The sequence below is a fragment of the Emys orbicularis genome, chromosome 20 (assembly GCF_028017835.1).
Source record: "Emys orbicularis isolate rEmyOrb1 chromosome 20, rEmyOrb1.hap1, whole genome shotgun sequence".
In the NCBI taxonomy this organism is placed as follows: domain Eukaryota; kingdom Metazoa; phylum Chordata; order Testudines; family Emydidae; genus Emys; species Emys orbicularis.
The window spans coordinates 4581695-4601881 of record NC_088702.1 but is presented as its reverse complement, the minus strand read 5'-3'; the positions used below and the strand labels follow the sequence as shown (position 1 = coordinate 4601881).

The 20187-nt window shown below is 53.3% G+C and overlaps 1 protein-coding gene across 1 annotated transcript in view; it reads left to right on the top strand.

Annotated features, from left to right (window-relative positions):
- IQGAP3 (IQ motif containing GTPase activating protein 3) overlaps positions 1-19431 on the top strand; it is a 36987-nt gene extending 17556 nt beyond the window's left edge. Inside the window, exons 18-35 of the mRNA XM_065419995.1 lie at positions 399-470; positions 2082-2151; positions 2610-2818; positions 4586-4738; positions 5649-5812; positions 6563-6787; positions 6879-7019; positions 8185-8269; positions 8736-8968; positions 12046-12178; positions 12680-12782; positions 14338-14485; positions 14786-14873; positions 15936-16148; positions 16752-16918; positions 17403-17504; positions 18028-18136; positions 19318-19431. Of these exons, the coding sequence (XP_065276067.1) occupies positions 399-470; positions 2082-2151; positions 2610-2818; positions 4586-4738; positions 5649-5812; positions 6563-6787; positions 6879-7019; positions 8185-8269; positions 8736-8968; positions 12046-12178; positions 12680-12782; positions 14338-14485; positions 14786-14873; positions 15936-16148; positions 16752-16918; positions 17403-17504; positions 18028-18136; positions 19318-19431 (2529 nt within the window). The remainder of the gene's footprint in view (positions 1-398; positions 471-2081; positions 2152-2609; positions 2819-4585; positions 4739-5648; positions 5813-6562; positions 6788-6878; positions 7020-8184; positions 8270-8735; positions 8969-12045; positions 12179-12679; positions 12783-14337; positions 14486-14785; positions 14874-15935; positions 16149-16751; positions 16919-17402; positions 17505-18027; positions 18137-19317) is intronic.
- Positions 19432-20187: the final 756 nt, after the last annotated feature.

Below are 20187 nucleotides of genomic sequence, written 5' to 3'. Positions count from 1 at the left end.
CCTAAGGCTACATCTACACTACGGGGGGGGGTCGATTTAAGATACACAAATTCAGCTACACGAATAGCGTAGCTGAATTCGACGTATCAGATCCGACTTACCCTGTTGTGAGGACGGCGGCAAAATCGACTGCCGCGGCTCCCAGTCGACGGCACTTACTCCCACCTCCGCTGGTGGAGTAAGCGCGTCGATTCGGGGATCGATTGTCGCGTCCTGACGAGACGCGATAAGTCGATCCCCAAGAGATCGATTTCTACCCGCCCATTCAGGCGGGTAGTGTAGAGCTAGCCTCAGTGAAATGGATCAAATCTTTGTCTCGGAGAATACCCTCCAAGGCTTCCTGTGTCCCGTGTTACAATGGCCAAATCCGTCTCTCCTCTTCTGTTCCCTCCTCTCAGATCCAGGCATACGTGAGGATGTGGCGAGCTCGTAAAAGGTACCGGGAACGGCTGCGCTACTTCAGGAAGAACGTGAGTGGCTGATCCGTGAGCGCAAGTGAAAATATAACCCCAGAGGCTCTGAAAAGAGCCTCTTGCAAATAGATCTAGGGTACATTCACACTTGGAGCGGGGGGTGATCCCCAGCTCAAGGAGACGTCATTGAGCTAGCGTGCTTAGCTTACGGGCCAGCCATCCCGAGCGTGTGCCTATCAGAGATGCTAGGTATGTACTCAGGACGCCTCGCCCGTGCTACCGTGGCTACGTGCTATTTTTAGTAAGCGAGTTTGCTGAGAGCTGGTGCGAGTGTGTTACATCCCCAGCTCGAAGTGTAAACGTACCCCGAGAGTCCTTAGACCTCTTCTTCCTCTGCCTGAGGGAGACACTCAAATCCTCAGCTAAATAACTGTGTGGCGTTCCAGCATGGGACCTGGGGATGAGGGAGGAGCTTTGTGTTTCTAGGTGGGGGGGGGGCTAGAATCTGCCGCTAGGTTGCAAGATTTCTATGTAAGTATGCACCTGAAATGTACAAATCTGCAGGAAAAGAATCTGATGAAGAGGAAGGGGTGGGGATGTGTTCAGGTCCAAAGGCCCACATTTGTCAGTGCCTAGTGAGCTTGGATGCCGGATGAGAGCCACCTCAAGAAGGCTGATTTTCAGACAGGACTGAGTGCGTTGTTTTGAGGATGGTGTCGGAATGGCAAGCCGCATGTGTGCGTTTGGTTGTGTGGTTCCTTCATTCCTGGCCCTGCTCGCAGACTAGGGGGTTCTTGAGTAAGTGTTTGATCAGAAGAGCTGGTAAAGACCCAGTTTAAAGCAAGGTGGGGTGAGTGGTGCCTCGCTGCCTTAGGGAGCAGTCTGTTTTCTCTCTCTCTCTGTTTTTGGCTTCTTGTGTGTTTATCGTTCTGAATTCTAAGAAATAAAGTTGCGACGTTGCAACCTTCTAGCAAAAGGTTTTAGCTTTTTAATCTAACTTCTGTGTGTGTGAACATCACACCGAGCACTCTCCCTCTGCAAATCAGACCCCTTTAAGACCTCTCAGGTGTGGCACCCAAGGTTGCTAATCCCTTTTGAAAGTGTGGGGTAGGGAAGTCTGTTGCCTGTGAAAATTAAGAAGCTGAGTGTCTGGAGTTCATTTAGCCTGTTGCCAAATGTAGCGGCTCCTGAAGAAAGCAACAGCTGGTAAGACCCAGGGTAAAATTTTCAAAAGCATCTAAGTGACTGGCTCCTAAGTCCTGTTGACTTAGATGCTTTTGGAAATTTTACCCTAAGCACTCTGCAAACATATAAACCCTCGCAAATCCCCTGTGAGCCAGGAAGAGAGTAAACCCACTTCACAGATGAAGGGGAAATTGAGGCAGAGGGTGGGTCAATGACTTGCTCAAAGCACACAGCCTCACATCTAGGAATAGAACCCAGGAGTCCTGACTCCCTGCCTCATGCTCAGACCATTCCCTCAGGCATCTGGCTAGGAGTTCACTGTCTAGAAGGATCCCATTGAATACGCTCCCTCTGCCTGACAGCCCAGCTAATCAGTTTGCTAGTTGCATGGCTGGTATATATTTTTTTTCTCTCTTTACATTTGCTGCCTGCCACGGGGACGCTGTAGGAAACATCCCTCTTCCCCTTTGTTTATCTTGGCAGATTAATGCTGTAATTAAAATCCAGGCTTTTGTGAGAGCTAACAAGGCCCGTGGGGATTACAGAATGTTGGGTAAGTGCCTGTCTGTCTAGGTTTTATTTAATACAGATGTGGCTTTAATTAATCGCAAGGATGTTGCCTTCTCATTACCATTCCTACACTTCGGGTATGGGCTGAAGCCCCCTTTGCAGTCCCTGTAGTCTGGTGCTGTGCAGAGACCATGCCAGCCCTGGTGTAAAGTAGAGCAGCCTCAGGGCTGCTCTAACTTCAGGCCGTGTTTCCTAAGGGAGCTTGGAATCAACAGATAGCAGCATGCTCTGGCTTCACCACCTATCCATGCCTATGCTGGGAGCAGGCGCAGAGCCCTTGCACTAGCTCCATGCCAGCCGGGGAGGCCCTGGTGCAGGGGGCATTCTTGGTTCCCATTTCCACCCACTTTTTAAGGCCCCTTTATGCTGGCCCGGAGCACGACAAGCCCTCAGTAGCCATTTAACCGCATTCAAGGGAGAGTTCCCTATGTCCCCTGCCAGTCCACGCCAGGGACCCGCCACTGAGCATCGTCCGGCGCTTCGCCCACCTGCTGGAGCAGAGCCAGCACGACTTCTGGGAGGAGTCGGAGCTGCTGAAGCTGCGGGAGGAGGTGGTGAAGAGGATCCGCTCCAACCAGCAGCTGGAGAGCGACCTCAACCTTATGGACATCAAGATCGGGCTTCTGGTTAAGAACAGGATCACGCTGCAGGTCAGGGGCGGGGGGGTAGCTCAGCTGTCCCATGGCTTTTCCTCCACTAACCCTACTTTCCCATTCAGGGGCCAGGCTCTGTTCTCCGTTACACCAGTGTGATTCTGGAGTCGCTCCCCTGGACTGGACTAAAGCTGGGGTTCCTTAATCCCCTAGGCTCCTTTTATGTGCTTGTCTGTGCCTCTGGAAAACCTCCTCCCAAATCCAGCCCTGGTGTAGGCATGGAGCTATGCCAGCTTATGCCAGAACTGAGTTTGGCCCTTCAGGCTTATCTCAGTTCAGGGCAAGTGCACCTGTATTCCCGCTCTGTAATCTACCAAGGGCACCCGGCTCGCCAGTTGTCCCCTCAGGTGGAGATCCGCATCCCTCTCTCTCCTGACCAGGGTATCTACGCTGCCCAGCTCCCTGATTATACTGTGAGTTCCCTAGCAAGTCAGACTGCTTAAGCAGGCCTGCTTTGCTTTTCCCCCAGAGGTGTAAGTGACCACCCAGCCCTTTCTAAGCAAGCAGATTTATTCTTCAGGTGAAAGCATGACTGAGAAAACACAGATTTAAAAACAATAAAACCTACATGTGTGCTAATAAGCTGACCAGAGATCAACCGAGGTCCATTAACAGCTCTGGTTGGTGGTCAGTCCTTCAAACCCCAGCCAGGGGATTTTCTACAGTCACAAGTTCATAACAGCTGGTAGCTAAGAACAAGCCCACCTCCCCTGCCCCGTGAATCAGCCAAGTCCTTCCAACCCTTCCCAGGAAGGACTGCCCCCCCCCCCCCTCCTTGGACAGAAGGGCCCATCTGTTTGCTGGATCTGAAAGCAGGCCCTGAGTCTGTTCAAACTCAGGGGTTTTCTTGGTTGGTTCTCTAGAGAACCCAGTGTGAACCAGTATATGCCAGCCTCTCCGGCCGGGGGCACCTCTTGGGAGCTGTTACAACCTGAGGGACTTTGCCTAATCACACCGCCCACCCCTGTCCCTGGAGGGCTGGGGTTTCCCCTCCCCCATGGAATTGCATACAATCCCTGCCCTACAACGATACCTAACCTGAATTCAATAAGACGTAACTTAATGCGATGACGTTTGTCCAGGTTATTGCCATATCTGTCACCGGGCTTAATCCAGAACCCACTCAAGTTAGCGGGAATCTTTCCCCTGATTTCAGGGGGCTTCGGATCCAGCCCCTGATGAGCTGGGTCAATGTATAAGAGCTGCGTATTTATTTTTATTTTGTGGCACTTTTCATCCATGTGCCTCAAAGCGGGTCAATATCACCATCCCTTTTTTTTACCAGTGGGGAAACTGAGGCACAGGGCAGTGACTCGCCCAAGGTCGCCCAGCAGGCCAGTGGCAGAGCTGGGAATAGACCCAGGTGTCCGGACTCCCGGTCCGGCGCTACGCACTAAGTCACGCTGCCTGCTGTTGAGGTCGGCAGCACCTTGCTGACTTGCACGAGGCCTGTTGGGGAACAGGGAGCCTGCCAACTGCATGCAGAGCGAGCCAGGCCTCAGCCGTGCATGTGGAGCTGGTGGGTGTGGTTTGATGGGGGATGAATTTCCCCGTGGTGTGTAAATAGCAAAGCTGCGTGAATCCCAAGGCCCGAAGGGGTGGAATTTTCCCAGAGGATTTAGGAGCACAATTCCTATTGCAAGTCCAATGAGACCTGTGCTCCCAAATCACTTGCTCTCAACTATGCCAATGGGGCGGATGCTCCTAAATCACTTAGGCACTCTTGCCACCCTCCCCCTTATCTGCTCGCCCGCCCCACGACAGGAGGTGGTTTCCCACTGCAAGAAGCTGACGAAGAAGAACAAAGAGCAGCTGTCGACCCTGATGGCCATCGACAAACAGAAGGGGCTCAAGTCGCTCAGCAAGGAGAAGCGCCAGAAGCTGGAGGCCTATCAGCACCTCTTCTACCTGCTGCAGGTGAGTTGGCTGCTGGGTTTGGGGAGGCCATTTGTTACTGGGGGGGCGCAAACAGTCTGCATCCCCCCCACCCCATCCATCTGGTCATGTGCCTGCTGCCTCGGTTTCCCTGGAGGGACTGCCTGTGGGCTCAAGGAGTCCGCGCACAACCCCGTCTTCAGGCATGGGGTTACCAACAGGTCGGCGTCCGATCAAATGGAAACCCTGCCCGGCCGGGATTCTGCTGCCTCGGCCTTTCCTAAAGCCACGCCCGGCTGAGGCAGCGGCTGCTGCAAATGTCGTCTTCTCGCTGATGCAGAAGTGGGGTGCGGTTCCCCAAATCGATTCCCTGCCGTTGCAGGGGCCTGGGCACTGCTGGCACTTGGGGCTCTTGAGCCAATAGTCCCTTCTGGCCCTACGCTCTGTGCCGATTCCCTCCCCAGCGCCTTCCTCTCCCCTTCTCTGTTTGGACCAGCTCCCTCCTTAAAAGGAAGCGCCACCTCTGAGTTACCATCACCGGATGCTTTGTCACCTGCCCCAGCCAGGCGCAGGGGTGCGTGCGTGCACCCCAGCGGGCTGCGACACTGGGATCTGCTCATTAGTTTTCCTGCGATGGGTGTCCATTTGTTATCTAGTATTACGGTAGCACCTAGAGGCCATAACAGATCAGGGCCCCATTGTTCTAGGCCTGCATGTGAACATAGCAAGAGACTGTCCCTGTTCCAAAGAGCTTTGTCTAATCAAGCAAGACAAAGGATGGGAGGGCACGGAGAGGGGAAGTGACTTGCCCGAGGTCACCCAGCAGAGCTGCAAAGAGAACCCAGGTCTCCTGACTCCCAGTCCAGGGCTGTATTCACCAGACCATGCTGACTGTTCCAGCCCTCAAACCCCAGGATAGCCCTCCTCTTTAACGCCTCTCCTCTGTCCGCAGACCCACCCTGTGTACCTGGCTAAGCTGATTTTCCAGATGCCCCAGAACAAGTCGACCAAGTTCATGGAATCGGTGGTCTTCACGCTCTACAACTACGCGTCCAACCCCAGAGAGGCCTACCTGCTCCTTCAGCTCTTCAAAACCGCCCTGCAGGAGGAGATCAGGTAAGTGCTACGGGCACATACCATCGGCTAGGGAGGCCAAGACCAGGGCTGCCCTGATACCAGGGCTTGAAAGCCTGTCTGTCTTAAGGAGCTGGCAGTCTGTCTCTTCCCTGCATTCAGATGAAACCGTCTCAGCTGGATGCCTCTGGTATTCCAAGACCCCTCTGAGACACGTGGATGCCTAGGAGTCAACAGAACGCTCCCTAGCTGTCCGTGCAAGGATGTAGGGCTAGGTCCTGTCCAAACTCCTATTGACTAGGTTTTGGCACTCATCCCCCTCCGGGGATGGCTGGCCTGCAATCAGGTGTGTGATTGCATCATGTGTAGACAGACCCGAGCTGGCTTTAATCTACGTCGCTTGGGCATCCACAGCAGGACGGCTGCACAAGCCGGCCCGAGGCCTCGGGCGTGCGCTCAGGCAGCGAGCCCGTGCGGCCGTGGCTTCGCTGCTCTTGGTGCCCAAGTTGGCTCAGGTGTGTCTACACATGCTGTAGGTTTTAGTGCGGCCAGGCCTTTAGAGTTTGAGCACCAAAGTCTCTGAGGGGCATGGACACCCTCCTTGGACTAATCTAGACACGCAGGAGGTAGGCAGTGGTACCAGGAGGCCGGCTGATTCCACAGCTTGGCAGACCCCAAAGGCACAATAACTGCGCTGCTTGTCTTCAGTGGCTATTTGTTTGTGCTGGCTGCAGCTTCGAGCCCAGATCAGAGTTTTGTCCTTTCTCACCCCCCCTCCACCCCCCCGTCCAGGTCCAAAGTCGACCAGCTCCGTGACATCCTAACGGGGAACCCCACCGTGATCCGGCTGGTGGTGAGCTTTTACCGGAATGCCCGTGGGCAGAACGCCTTGCGTCAGATCCTGGGCAGCCCCGTGCAGGAGGTTCTGCAGGACAGAACCCTCAGCATCCGCACCAACCCCGTGGACATCTACAAGGCCTGGATCAACCAGCTGGAGTCTCAGAGCGGACAGAAGAGGTCAGGCCCGGCCCATGCCCAGCCTCGCCACAGAGGCCACGTTGGCTTGCCAACGTGCTGACGCTTAAGGGTGTCTTTCTTCTATCCACAGCAAGCTCCCATATGATGTTAGCCCCGAGCAGGCCCTGAGCCACCCCGAGGTTCAGCGTCGGCTGGACATCTCCATCCGCAACCTCCTGGCAGTGACGGACAAGTTCCTCTCTGCCATCACCTCTTCCGTGGACAAAATTCCGTAGGTAGCCCCGGGCCTGTCTGTTACAGCCGGTGAGGCAGCGTGGCCTACTGGAGAGGGTACTGGGCCGGGAGCTAGAGGTTTACTCCCAGCCCCTGACTTGCTGTATGACCTGGAGCGAGTCATGTCTCTGCTCCGTGCCTCAGTTTCCCCATGTGTAAAGCCAGTCCCGACCTTCCTCCATGGAGCGCTCAGACCTGCAGAGGAAAGGGGTCAAGCAGGACTCTTCGTGCTAGTTTAATTAATTAATGCCAAAGGTGCTTTCAAGGAAGAACGTATCTAGCGAGTCTGGTGGGAGGCGTCTCCTGCTGCAGGTGTCTTCTCGCTGATGCAGAAGTGGGGTGCGGGTCTATTCTGACTCCTTTGCCTTTCCTGGAGCGTGGCTCTTCTTTCTGCAATTCACATCCCGGTAATGGAGGGGGAGCATTTCCTTCAGAGGAGGAGTGGGATCTAGCGGTTAAAATGTGGGACTGGGAGTTGGAGAGACCTGAGCTTCCTCCTTGCCTGACCTTGGGCAAGTCATGCCTCAGTTTCCCCCCTGTAAAATGGGGATAATACTTTGGGTAATACTCTGCACCTCCATACGCAGGAGGGTGGTGCCATGGAGATTACCTAAGAGATAGCAGAGGGCTTTGAGAGCTCTCGGAGAGGCTCGCCGGGTGGCATATGGCACCACAGGCTGGCCTGACATGCAGGAAGATGCCACTAAAGAGCTTACACTGTCATTTAGGCAAGGTCTGGCCCAGGGAGCGCCAGGCTTGGCTTGGGTTTTGTTGGCAGTGGAGACATCACTTGTACCAAGTCACTGTTTTTGTTGCAGTGCTGGGGCGCCCCAGGACCCCACAGTGCAAGGTGCTGCACAAACCCAGAACAAAGACACCAACGCGCTTACAGTGAATAAGGAGCAGATTTTTAATGGGGAGGGTAATTGGCCATTAGAACAACTGGTCTAGGGATACGGTGGATTTCCCCCAGCATCTCAAGACTGGATAGCTTTCCCATAGATCTGCTGTCCTGGGCTGGATTCAAGAAGCACTGGGAGAGGTTGTGTCGGAGGCCAGACTAGATGATCGTTAACGGGCTCTGGCCTTAGCACATGTGAATCTAAGCCCGCTGGTTGACCTCTGCCCACGTGATGAGCCTCTTCTTCTCTGATTTCTTTTAGCTACGGGATGCGCTACGTGGCCAAAGTCCTAAAGACGTCCCTGGCTGAGAAATTCCCAGACACCGGCGAGGAGGAGATCTGCAAGGTGAGTAGAGGACGTAGATAGCTGGGCAAGGTGACAGCAGCAAGGTCTCTGCAGCTGGCTGCCTCTAAACATCAAGGCTAGAGAGGCGTTGGATAGCCGTCCTGCCCTCCCCCTGGCATCCCGTCAGAGAGGCAGTGTGGCCTAGGGGATCTGGATTCCAGTTATACCATGTGGCCTCGGGCAAGTCACATGCCTGCTCTGTGCCTCCATTTCCCCATCTGTGTAAGAGGGATAATCCTAGTGTAATGAGCTGGCTAGTGTAGGTGCACTGCTGCCCCCCGTGGGTTGCAACCAGAACTCCTGAACTGTGTTTCATAGGCCCCGTACTGCAAAGCTGTACAGGAAACTACCAATGTGTTATAGCCTGGAACAAACATTTAGGCAGCATCCAGACCAGGCTAGAGCCGCATAAGAGCAAGGCATCAGTAGTAGTAATATTTCCCTTTCTCTGCTCCCTGCACCCTAGATTGTCGGGAACCTGCTCTATTACCGTTTCATGAACCCGGCCGTGGTGGCTCCGGACGGCTTCGATATCGTTGATATCTCTGCCGGCGTGGCCCTGCACCCGGAGCACCGGCGCAACCTGGGCTCCATTGCCAAGATCCTGCAGCACGCGGCGGCCAATAAGATGTTCGAGGGGGAAAACGGCCATCTGCGGGTGGTGAACCAGTACCTGGAAGAAACCCACTCTAAGTTCAGGTTGGTGCCATGCGGTGGCAGTTGTAGCCACGGTCCCATTGCGCTAGGTGCTGTACGTACATGTAGTGAGACTGCTCCGATACCCTAAAGAGTTTAATTGAAACAAACAAGGCCGACGTGAGGTATTATTCATCCCTCTTTCGCAAATGGGGAAACCGAGGTCCAGAGAGACAAGGCGACTTGCCGAGTCTCCTGCAGGGAGTCAGTGGCAGCAATGGGAACAGAATCCAGGTCTCTTAAATTCTAAGCTAAGGTCTCAACCACAAGGTCAGGCTTCCTTTCGCTAGTACTGCGATCAGGGATGGTCTAGACAGTATTTGGTCCTGCCATGCGGGCAGGGGACTTTACTCGATGACCTCTCGAGGTTCCTTCCAGTCCTAGAATCTATGAATCTATGAATCTATGCTGCAAAGCCGGGGTAACAGCAAAGCTTTAATTGAGTTTTGACAGCAGCCGCCGCCTTAGCTAGGGACATGAGTGGAAAAGAGGATCTACACTTAACTGGCCAGAACTGTCCCTTTGTTCTGTGTTTTTACAGCAGGCAGCACCGTGGGGTCGTGGTCCGTGGCTCAGGCGTGAAAGCACTTTGACAATACAAGTAATTAATAGGAATTAAGGGAGTGATTTTTTTTTTTTTTTTTTTTTTTTAACAGATCTAGCTACACCAGTAAAAACCATAGTGTGGACTCTGTTATACCAGAATGCCTGTGCAGTAGAACCTCAGGGTTACGAACACCTCGGGAATGTTTGTAACTTGGAACAAAACGTGATGGTTGTTCTTTCAAAAGTTTACAACTAAACATTGACTTAATACAGCTTTGAAACGTTACTAGGCAGAGGAAAAATGCTGCTTTCCCTTTATTTTTTTAGTAGTTTACGTTTAGCACAATGCTGTACTGTATTTTTTTGGGGGGGGTCTCCGCTGTTGCCTGATTGTACCCTTTCAATACCAAATACGGTGTGTGGTTGACTGGTCAGTTTGTAACTTTGGGGTTTGTAACTCTGAGGTTCTACTGTACTTAGATCAGCATAACTTATGTTCGCTCCCCAAACCTGCATGACTATCCAGTCTACGCTCCTTTCTACTGGTAACTGTATCCATACTAGGTGGGGTTGTATCACTTTAAATAGCCCAGTACAATGAAAGCAGCAAAATGTTCCTAGTGTAGACAAGGCCCTTGGTCTGATCCCAGTTCAGCTCTAAATTAATACATATACACACCATGCGAGATCCCATTGCAATGATGCCTCCTCTTTGCTGTCCAGTTTAAACTGTCCCTGAAGGTAGTCAAAACTCTGTGCAACTCTCCCCCCCCCGCCCCTTCTCCTCCCCAGTCCTCTGTTGTTTCTAGCATTGGGCAACAGTTGAGAGTAATTAGCATGTGCCCCTTTGGTACCTCAGGATTCAATAAGCAGATCAGAGTAAAAACGAATGTGCAATGATTAAACAGCATTCCTGGCACTCCCCTCGGCCTCAGTGAATAAATTAGTCCATAATTAAAAACCTTTTAGGCACTTAGAAGAATGCATGTGTTTGCTTCTCCACCTTGTTCTCGGGGGACAGCTGATGGACTTGGCTAATGCGGAAGTTTGCGAAGCAGAAGAGAAGTGGCAGAGGGTCGGTCTGTACGGGGAGCAGCACAGAGCTCGGGTCCCAGGCCGAGGCCCAAAATTGACCAGGGTCGTCGGGGTTGATTTACTATTTGTATTGCAGTGTCACTTAGGGGGCTCAGTCCTGAACAAGCCCCCCCGGTGCCCCACAGACACAGAACGAAATGACCGTCCTTGTCCCAAAGAGTGTCCCATCTCTAGGATTTGCTGGAAGGGGCCCAATCCCATGAGGTGCTCAGTCAGCACCCCCCATTCCATGACTCCAGTGGGGGACTGAGGGAAGACGGCACTAGAAGTGGGAACTGTGTGTTCTTAAAGGGGCAGGATATGGTAACGCAACAGTCCTGCTGCCTTTCACACCTAGTTGCTTGGTGAGTTCTAGCCTGTTTGGGTGCCCAAAAGCACATGCCGCTAGCTAATGCATCCCAAAAACCCACAGGAGGGAGCATGTAGGCGGTAAGTTGGTACAGTACACCCTGGCTATAACGAACCCCTGGGGATCCAAACCATTTGTTCGTTATAGCCAGGGGTTGGTTCTAGGGAAAGAGACCTGCCGGGAGGTGTCGGGGGGACGGCGGTGGCTGACACCTCGAGCCCAGCAGCAGGCGCTTCTCTGGCCCTGGGGCAGCAGCGGGCTCAAGGTGCGATCCAGGAACCAGGTCTGCTTAGCCCAAGATTTGTACAGACCCTCCCCGACTTAAGCAAGCGTTCCGCTCTGATCCGCCTTGTCTAACTCGAATTTTGCGTAAGTCGGAAACGTCTACCCGACCATTACGCAAAAAAAAACCCTCCTATCTCTAGCTTACAGAACTTTTTCCGTACGTGCGGATTTGCTCACGTCGGGTTTGCGTACCCCGGGGGGCGTCTGTAATTGTGACGGGCGTCGTGCCCAGGGTGTACTGTACAACTGCTACCCAGGCTTCACGGCTATTTTTACTTGAGCTAGCGAGAGCCAAGTGAGCTCGGGTATGTCTACACGTGCTGCACTCACACCTTTGATTGCAATGTAGACATCCCCTGTGTAGGCCCCCAGCCAAATGGACCGTACCGCATGATGGGTGCATAGCCTGCAGCCAGGAACGCCGCACTCACCAGCCTGGGATCTAGCTAGCCCAGGATCATGTCTCGAAGTGCAACCTGGGCCACAGGAAGATACGAAAAACTGGGTCGCTTTGGGCTAAGCGGCCGCATGCTCAGCAGCTGTTGCTTCCCGTCACGGGATCAATAAAGCATTGCAGTGAAATTTCCTACAGTATCATTCCCGCTTTACCCCCCTGAGGATACAGAAGACACAGGCCCGGGCTGTGATGTGGCGTTCTCTCTACTGAGGCTGCCCAACACAGGCAGGCCCTGTGGTTCTCTCTGGTTCCCCAGCCTGTTCCCTACTCGCCCTAAATCCTGGACTGGATTCAGCAGTCACGGAAGGGATACGTTTTCTCCCCCCCCCCCCCCCCATTTCCCCATAGGAAGTTCATCTGTGCTGCCTGTTCCGTCCCTGAGCCGGAAGAAAGGTTTAATGTGGATGAGTACTCGGAGATGGTAGCTGTGGCCAAGCCGGTCGTCTACATCACGGCGGCGGAGATCATTAACACCCACAAGGTGAAGGGGCCCGAAACCTACTGTCTGGAAAGGATTCTGCCTCTGCCGTGGTCGGGAGGGGAAGGAGGGCTCACGCTGGTGCCTGTCACGATAAAGGACTCAAACCTTGGACCCGGCAACCCAACCAGTACCTGCGACAAGTGCTGGGGTGGGGTCGGAAAACAAACCCATTTGCCCCTTCCCCCCGCCCGGGTCGGGTCAGCTCTGCTCCTGCCCGTGGGCTCAGCGAGGCAGTGGCTGCGTGCCCTGGTCCTGTCAGTTACTGCCACCTTGCCGCGGCGGGACGGTGCCGAGCCATCTCAGCCTGCTCTTTTCAGAACCGCGCTCTAATTCTGCAATCTCCTTTTTGACGTGGGGCGACCGCTGCACATGCCGTATTCCAGACAAGGCTGGACCGTACCATTGGTTTATATCATGGTGGGCGCTTGTCTGGAATACGGTTTTTAATCTTCTTCCTTTTGTGCTCTCCACCTCGCTCATGGTCTCCCTCTGGTGATGTAGCTGTTACTAGAGCATCAGGACTCCATTTCGCCCGATCACAAGGACCCTCTGCATGAGCTTCTGGAAGACCTTGATGAGCTGCCTACCGTCCAGTCTCTAATAGGTACGTGCAGACCCCTTGTAAGTTTCAAGAACGCCCCTCCCCTCGTGTCTTCTTTCAAGTGAACATATATTGCCTGTTCCCACCTCTGATAGTAGCCTGGCTAACTTCCATTCACCTGGGCCAAGTAAATTACTTGTTGGGTGAGTAACTAGTGTTGCCACCTCCTTGGGTTTTTGTTTTTTCCCTTAAAGCCTCAACCCCTGAAGTCATGCGACTCATAGAACCTCCGCTCACATTCTTTTTAGAAAACCAAGTTTCTAGGCCTCGTGGTTGCAGGAAAAAAGCTTGAAAACGTGACCTGCGTGCATTAAGATCGGGGGGGCAGGGGGGGAGGCAAAGAGAACCCTATTTATATGTTAGATCTCCTGATTTTTAAGCCCATTTTGTGGGTTTTCGACTGCGTGAGGTGGGCAGTACTGTCGCATCCGTTTGTTTCTCATCCTTATGATCAAGTTGGGAGGGTCCATTACTTATTTCTATGATGCTCGGGGTTATCACTTTTCCTCCTTTGAGCTGGGAGGATTCCTGATTAGCAAGGAATAAGATGGCACCAGGTACCACTCAGTGGGATGGTTTCAGAGGGGTAGCCATGTTAGTCTGTATCAGCAAAAAGAACAAGGAGTCCTTGTGGCACCTTAGAGACTAACAAATTTATTTGGGCATGAGCTTTCGTGGGCTAAAACCCACTTCATTGGATGCATGCTGTGGAAAATACAGTTGGAAAATAGATAGATAGATAGATAGATATACACAGAACATGAAAAAATGGGTGTTGCCATACTAACTATAACGAGAGTAATCAGTTAAGGTGGGCTATTATCAGCAGGAGAAACGAAACGTTCGTAGTGATAATCAGGATGGCCCATTTCCAACAGTTGACAAGAAGGTGTGAATAACAGTCGGGGGGGAAAATTAGCATGGGGAAATAGTTTTTACTTTGTGTAATGACCCATTCACTCCCAGTCTTTATTCAAGCCTAGTTTAATGGTGTCCAGTTTGTAAATTAATTCCAGTTCAGCAGTTTCTCGTTGGAGTCTGTTTTTGAAGTTTTTTTTGTTGGAGGATTGCAACTTTTAGGTCTGTGATAGAGTGACCAGGGCAGTTGAAGTGTTCTCCGACTGGTTTTTGAATGTGTTAATTCTTGAGGTCTGATTTGATGTGGGATGGTTTATTGATCAAAGCCTCAGGTTTGCAAGCAGAAGCACAGAGGGGCTCGGAGTGATTTACCGCACATATAGCAGTCCACCCCAGTGGCAGGGTGCCGTGTAGAACCCAGATCTCCCCCCCCCCCCCCTGATCACCCCTCTCCCCTGATGAATGACCGAGTAGCTACTCATGACTTTCTTTGGCCTTTTTATATATATGGAGATATACCTATCTCATAGAACTGGAAGGGACTTTGAAAGGTCATCGAGTCCAGTCCCCTGCCTTCACTAGCAGGACCAATTTTTTTGCCCCAGATCCCTAAATGGCCCCCTCAAGGATTGAACTCACAACCCTGGGTTTAGCGGGCCAATGCTCAAACCACTGAGCTATCCCTCCCCCCCCCTTGCAGGCGAGAGCGCTCCGAACCCAGGCGATGGCAGCCCCGAGCAAGCACTGGCCCAGCTCGGCAAGCAGGAGGTCTCGCTCACCCTCACCAACAAGTTCGATGCGGTGGAGACCAGTAGCGAGGAGGCGGATACAAGGAGCTTGCTGCTGAGGTGAGAGCGGCCCTCTGAACGTGGCAATCCAGCATCCAGCGAGTCCGTGGCATGTCCTCCTTTGAAAGGGACCCTGTGGCCCAAGGAATTCAGTGGAGCTTTTCTGACACTCAGAAGCCAAGCCAGTAAAGGGCCATCTTGTTCTGGAGTCCTGGCTTTGCTCTGATATGTTTAAATGTCCTGGTAGTGGCATTTGCAAGGAAATCTTCCACTGTTTGGCTCATCGTCTTGCAGCTAACTAGCTCAACCCACCCCCCTCCTCCAAAATGGGTAACTTGTGCTCCCTTTCTTTTGTTTTAGCACCAAACAGATGCTAGTGGACGTGATCCAGTCCCAGCCGGGGGATTCCCTCTTGGAGATCTTACGGACAGCTGCATCAGAGGATCAGGTGGGGTGGAGAATAGCAGAGAGGGGTTGGCCAGCAGAGGAGGATGTTGGGGGCTGGGTGAATCGCAGCCTGTCTTAAACAGGAGGTGTTTGTTAAAGACAACCGCTACACATAACAAACAGGCTTTCACCCAGCTTGAGTTCCAGCTTTGCTTCCTTTGTTTACCGGGGGCTAACACCCTGCCTGGAGCTTGCTACAGCACGCAGTGCCATCTACTGGCTGAGATATATACTACAAGCACACATCATTGCAAAGGAGAGGAGCTTAACTGGAGCATATAGCACAGGTGTGGCTGCCCCATAGCGCCCCCTGCTAGTCGTGTGTGGTGGTGCTGCAGGCACTCCCGGACTAAATTTCCTCCTCCAAGGTGGGCCCCTTCAGCCTTCCCCACACAAGCTGAAGTTGATGCCCTGGCTTAGCCCTCCAGCCAAGTCACCGACTAAAACTTAACCCCTTCCGGGGTAACAAGTCCAAACAAAAGGTTCTTCTGCCCTGCTTGGGCTTTTCTTCAGCCTGCCTTCTGGGCTCTGTTCCAGACCCTTCTAGGCTCCCTATCCGCTCCGGGGTAGAGCAGAGTCCCCTGCTTCTTCCACACCCTATCAGGGCCTTCCCCAGGAGCCCAACATGTTCTCTGCCCTCTCCTGAAGCCCAGCTGTTTATCGGGCTGTCACTGAGCTCAGTTAATCCCACTTAGGCTGGAAGGCAGCTAATTATGGCTCAGGGGCGAATAATTGAACCGGGCTGGCCAGTGGCCTCCTGGTCTTTGAAAGGGGCAGGCCAGCCTGTTACAATCGCACCCTGGCGCGGGAGCATTGTTGATTCCTTCGGCCCACCTGTGCCCCACCCAGTCTGAGAAGCCGGAGTTCACTGTGCTCAGGGAGGAGATGTAGTTCTCTCTGGCCTGAGGCTCGTGTGTGTGTGTGTGTGTGTGTGTGTGTGTGTGTGTGGTTGCTGGGGGGCTGACTTCCTATGCTCTCCCCGCGGCCTCCAAGTCTCAAAACCTGCTTCCGGGGATGCTGCCGCAGGTGCCGTGTTGATGGAAGAAATGTTCCCTCTCTCTAGGAAGCCTTCCATCACCACCAGATGCACAGACGGGCCCTGCGCGAGGCCCAGACCCCGGACAGGTTGAAACGCAACCGCTCCCTGGCTGGCAACAGCCAGCTCTCCATGGAAGAGAAGAAGCGGAAAGTCATCCGGAACCTGCGGCGCTTGGAGAGCCTGGGGGTGGTGGACTCAGCCAATCAGTACCAGGAGATCATCAACGAGATGGCCAAGGTACCACGTCCTGCAGCCTGCCCCGGCTTAGAGAACCTAGGAGAAGGCCAGGGGACTAGGAACAGGCTCAATAACAGGATAAGCTGAAGGTGTTGGATGCACAGAGTCCATTAATACTGGAAGGGCTCAGTTCAGATGGGAGCCAAATTAATCACTAGGGTGGACAGACAGACAGATAGCAGAGGGCTCCAGCAGACAGCCTGGCTCAGGTCCTTACTTTGTCAGAGACTCCCTGTGTGACCTTGGATGAGGATAAAGACACTGATTGTGCAGTGCTCAGATGTGACAATAATGGAGTTCACGTTAGATACTGATCTGCACAACAGAGCTACTGGGGGCAGCTAGTGTTGGAGGGGGCGGATGTGTTCGGGGGACGTTGGCGGCCACTCGGAACATTCCTGTAAGTGCCTGAAAGAGAATCCGATGCTTTAAGCCCCGTGGTCCTTATCTTGTTCCCAGAATCCAACTGGCGTTTAGCTTGTGGTCAGCTTTGTAACCACGCATGAGTCGCTGTGATTCTCACTTCGGTAAACTGGCACAAGGCAAGAGGTTTTCCAGCTGTTTGTTTGTTTGTTTGTTTTTTCATCCCTGCCCGTGCTCCAGGATATTCGCAATCAGAGGCGCTACCGGCAGCACCGCAAGGGGGAGCTAGTGAAACTGCGGCAGACCCTCTGCGGCCTCAATTCCAAGACCTTGTTTTATGAGGAGCAAATCGACTATTACAATCAGTACATCCGGACGTGTCTGGACAACCTGGCTGCCAGCAGCAAGTATGTTGGACTATGTATGGGCTGGAAAAGAGCTCAAAGCTGTAACCGCCAACACTTATGCAGGATAAGCCGGAGGGTAACTGAATGTCATGCTTCATGGCATGAGCTGATCAGGGGTCAGGAAGGAATTCTTCTCCACTCTGTATGTAGCATTATATCCCTCTTTAGTTAACCTCAAGGCTTCTTGCTAGTTGGCCGCCTCTGTTCATCCAGCACTTACTTCCTCTCTTGGCTCAAGAGCCTTTTCCCCTACATCCCGTTAATCTGGAAACCCCTCTGTGCCTCTCCCCACCTCACTGACTTCCCCCCTCCGGCCCCACTGGAGATCTGACTCGTAGGTCCAGATCTGTGAGTCGGACGCGTCAGTGTAAGCGACTCTCTGTGTTTATCGCGTACCAGGCAGGCTGCTGGGTGACTTCATTTCAGCCCCTGGCGTTCTCTGCTTCTAACCCCCCCCCACCACCCCCATTCCTTTTCTTTTAAGGCTCAACGGGAAGAGCAAGAAGCAGCAGTCGCTGCATTACACGGCGGCGCGGCTCTTTGAGAAGGGCGTATTGCTGGAGATAGAAGACCTGCCTGTCAGCCAGTAAGTACTCACCGCCACCAGTGCTGCTCCGGTCTGAAAGCTGCCCCAGTCCAACAGCCACTCGGTTATCTGCCCGTGTGATAAGACCTGGGTCATCTCAGCCTGGCTCTGCTCACTTCCCCTTTGCTGACAGTCTCCGCCTAAAGGCCATACAGGCTGGGAGTCAGAGGGGCCTCCGGCAGGGCAGTGTGTAAGAGGGAAGATTATTCGAGCTGGCCAAAAAATGAGCAATTGAGAGAATCTCAGGTGCTTTCTTCCTCCAAGTCTGGTTGTTCGAATATACTCCTTGTGAAGCAGAGTATAATCTACCCTACTGTACAACAGGAAACAGACAGAGTGAAGGCTACAGAGCTGATCAGCGGCAGAGAGTGGGACTAGAACCCAGGCGTCCGGATTCCCAGCCCCCCACCCCGCTGTAACCATTAAGCAACACTCCCCTTCCAGAACGGGAATAGAACCCTGGCGTCCGGACGCTGCTGTCTCAGCCTTTCCGTTGCCCTCGTTTAACTCTCTCCCCTTCCAGGTTCCGGAACGTGATTTTCGACATCATTCCGTGTGGGGAAGCCGGCAAGTTCCAGGTGAAGGCCAGATTTATGGGGATCGACATGGAGAAGTTTCAGCTCCACTATCAGGTAGGGAACCAGCCCTGGCGCCTTGGCCCATGGGGATGCTTCTGTGCTGAGCATAACAGCAGCACAGAAGAACCGAGGTGGGGTCAATGCACCAATCCGTGGTTGGAGTTCGGAGGTGACACGGCTACAATAACTCTTGCCGTCCTAGAGGTATGCATTACATAGACTCCCCAGGGTTAATGTCACGGTTGGAGCAGGGGACTGGATAGAACCCAGGAGCCCTGGCTTAGGCCACATGCTCTACCCGCTAGACCACACTCCCTTCCCGAGCCAGGAACAGAAGTTAGGGTTCGGCTCCTGATAGGGGAGAGCAGTCTGGTGCTTGGAGCAGGAGATCTGTTATCTCCCTAGGGTCTATTCTTGACAGTGCAGCCAGCTTGCTCCGTAGACGAAGTGAAGTACCTTCTCCCCTGAACCCCAGTATCCCCAGGAAGGCAAACCCAGCAGGCAGTTAGCTTTGACCTCCCAACACAGATGGGCTATGAATCCTAGAATATCAGGGTTGGAAGGGACCTCAGGAGGTCACCTAGTCCAACCCCTGCTCAAAGCAGGGCCAATCCCCAGACAGATTTTTGCCTCAGATCCCTAAGTGGCCCCCTCAAGGATTGAATTTACAACCCTGGGTTTAGGAGGCCAATGCTCAAGCCACTGAGCCAGGGGGAGCCGAGCCAGGGGTGCTCTGGATAGTGAGGCTGATGAGATGTCTACCTAGAATCCTTAATTTATACCAGAGTAAACCCCTCCAGGGAGGAAGAGCGCTTGGAGCAGGGAACTGGTTGATAAGATTCCTGGGTTCTCTATTCCCAGCTCTGGAAGGGAGTGTGATCTAGTGGTTAGAGCAGGGGGGGCCAGGACTCCTGGGTTCTATGTTCCCAGCTTTGTCACTGACTCGCTGTGCACATTGCTTCCCCTCTGCCTCAGTTTCCCCATCTGTAAAACGGGGGATAATGCCTACCGCTGGCGGGGGTGTTGGGAGACTGAACGTTCGTCCGCTGCTCAGAGAGCCTGGGATGCAGCGGGCAATAAAATCCCAGCATGATGTGCCAACAGCAGCTCAGAAGGAGCTGAGGGAAGGATCCAGAGCTCCTGGACGTCGAGGGAAAGATTCTCCCTTGACCACCAGGGGCGTCGGCTCGGGCTTCACCAAAGACCTGTCACCAGTGGGACTTTCTCCCTCCCAGGACCTGCTGCAGCTGCAGTACGAAGGTGTGGCCGTCATGAAGCTGTTCGACAAGGCCAAAGTCAACGTCAACCTGCTCATTTTCCTCCTCAACAAGAAGTTCTTCAGGAAGTAGCTGGGGGGTAGGAGGAGGGGGGGTGGAGGGAACCTGCCAAAGAGATTTCAGGGACAGAATCCGGCTTCTGAACGGTACCTTGCTAAGGAGAGGGGAAAACTACAGAACCGGAGCCATTGCCGTTAACGCTCTCCTGCCCAGAACTGGCACACTCAAGCTCTTCTACATCAAGCTGCAACTTGTTGCCTTGGGGGTTAAATCTGGATCCCAGCATACGTGTAGGGGGCAGGGGGGATGACGCTTGTGCCTCCCCTATTCAGGGGCTGGCGCATGCTCTGGCAGAGAGTACAGCACCCCTTACAGTTGCCCTTTTTGTTGCAATGGTCCCTAGGGGGCTTTGCAGTGGTCTAGAATGACTGGTGTGCTGGTCTGCCCCATCTGCCTGCCCCCTTGCAGCTGGGGGGCTGACGGCTGATCTGCAGTCCCTTTGTGGCAATGGAGCCGGTGCCCCAGGGTCTGATTCCTCGGTGCCTTATCCCTGCTGCTGCTGCTTTGACTAGATAGGAAACACTATTACTCCGAGCTGCCGCCCACTTCCTATGAACAAGGCGATTGTTTATTTTATTTTGTGTGTTTTTAACTAGCCTGAGACTTTTACGCATTGAGTAGCTGAGCTCTGGCTTATCCCTTCTCAGCCACGCGAACGCGAGGCTGAACGGCAGCGAATCGGGCTCAGGCCTAGTTGAACAGCTGGTATTGGACTACTGTTAGCACAAGGCGTGGTTGGTTGTGTGTGTGTGAGAGAGAGAGGGGGAG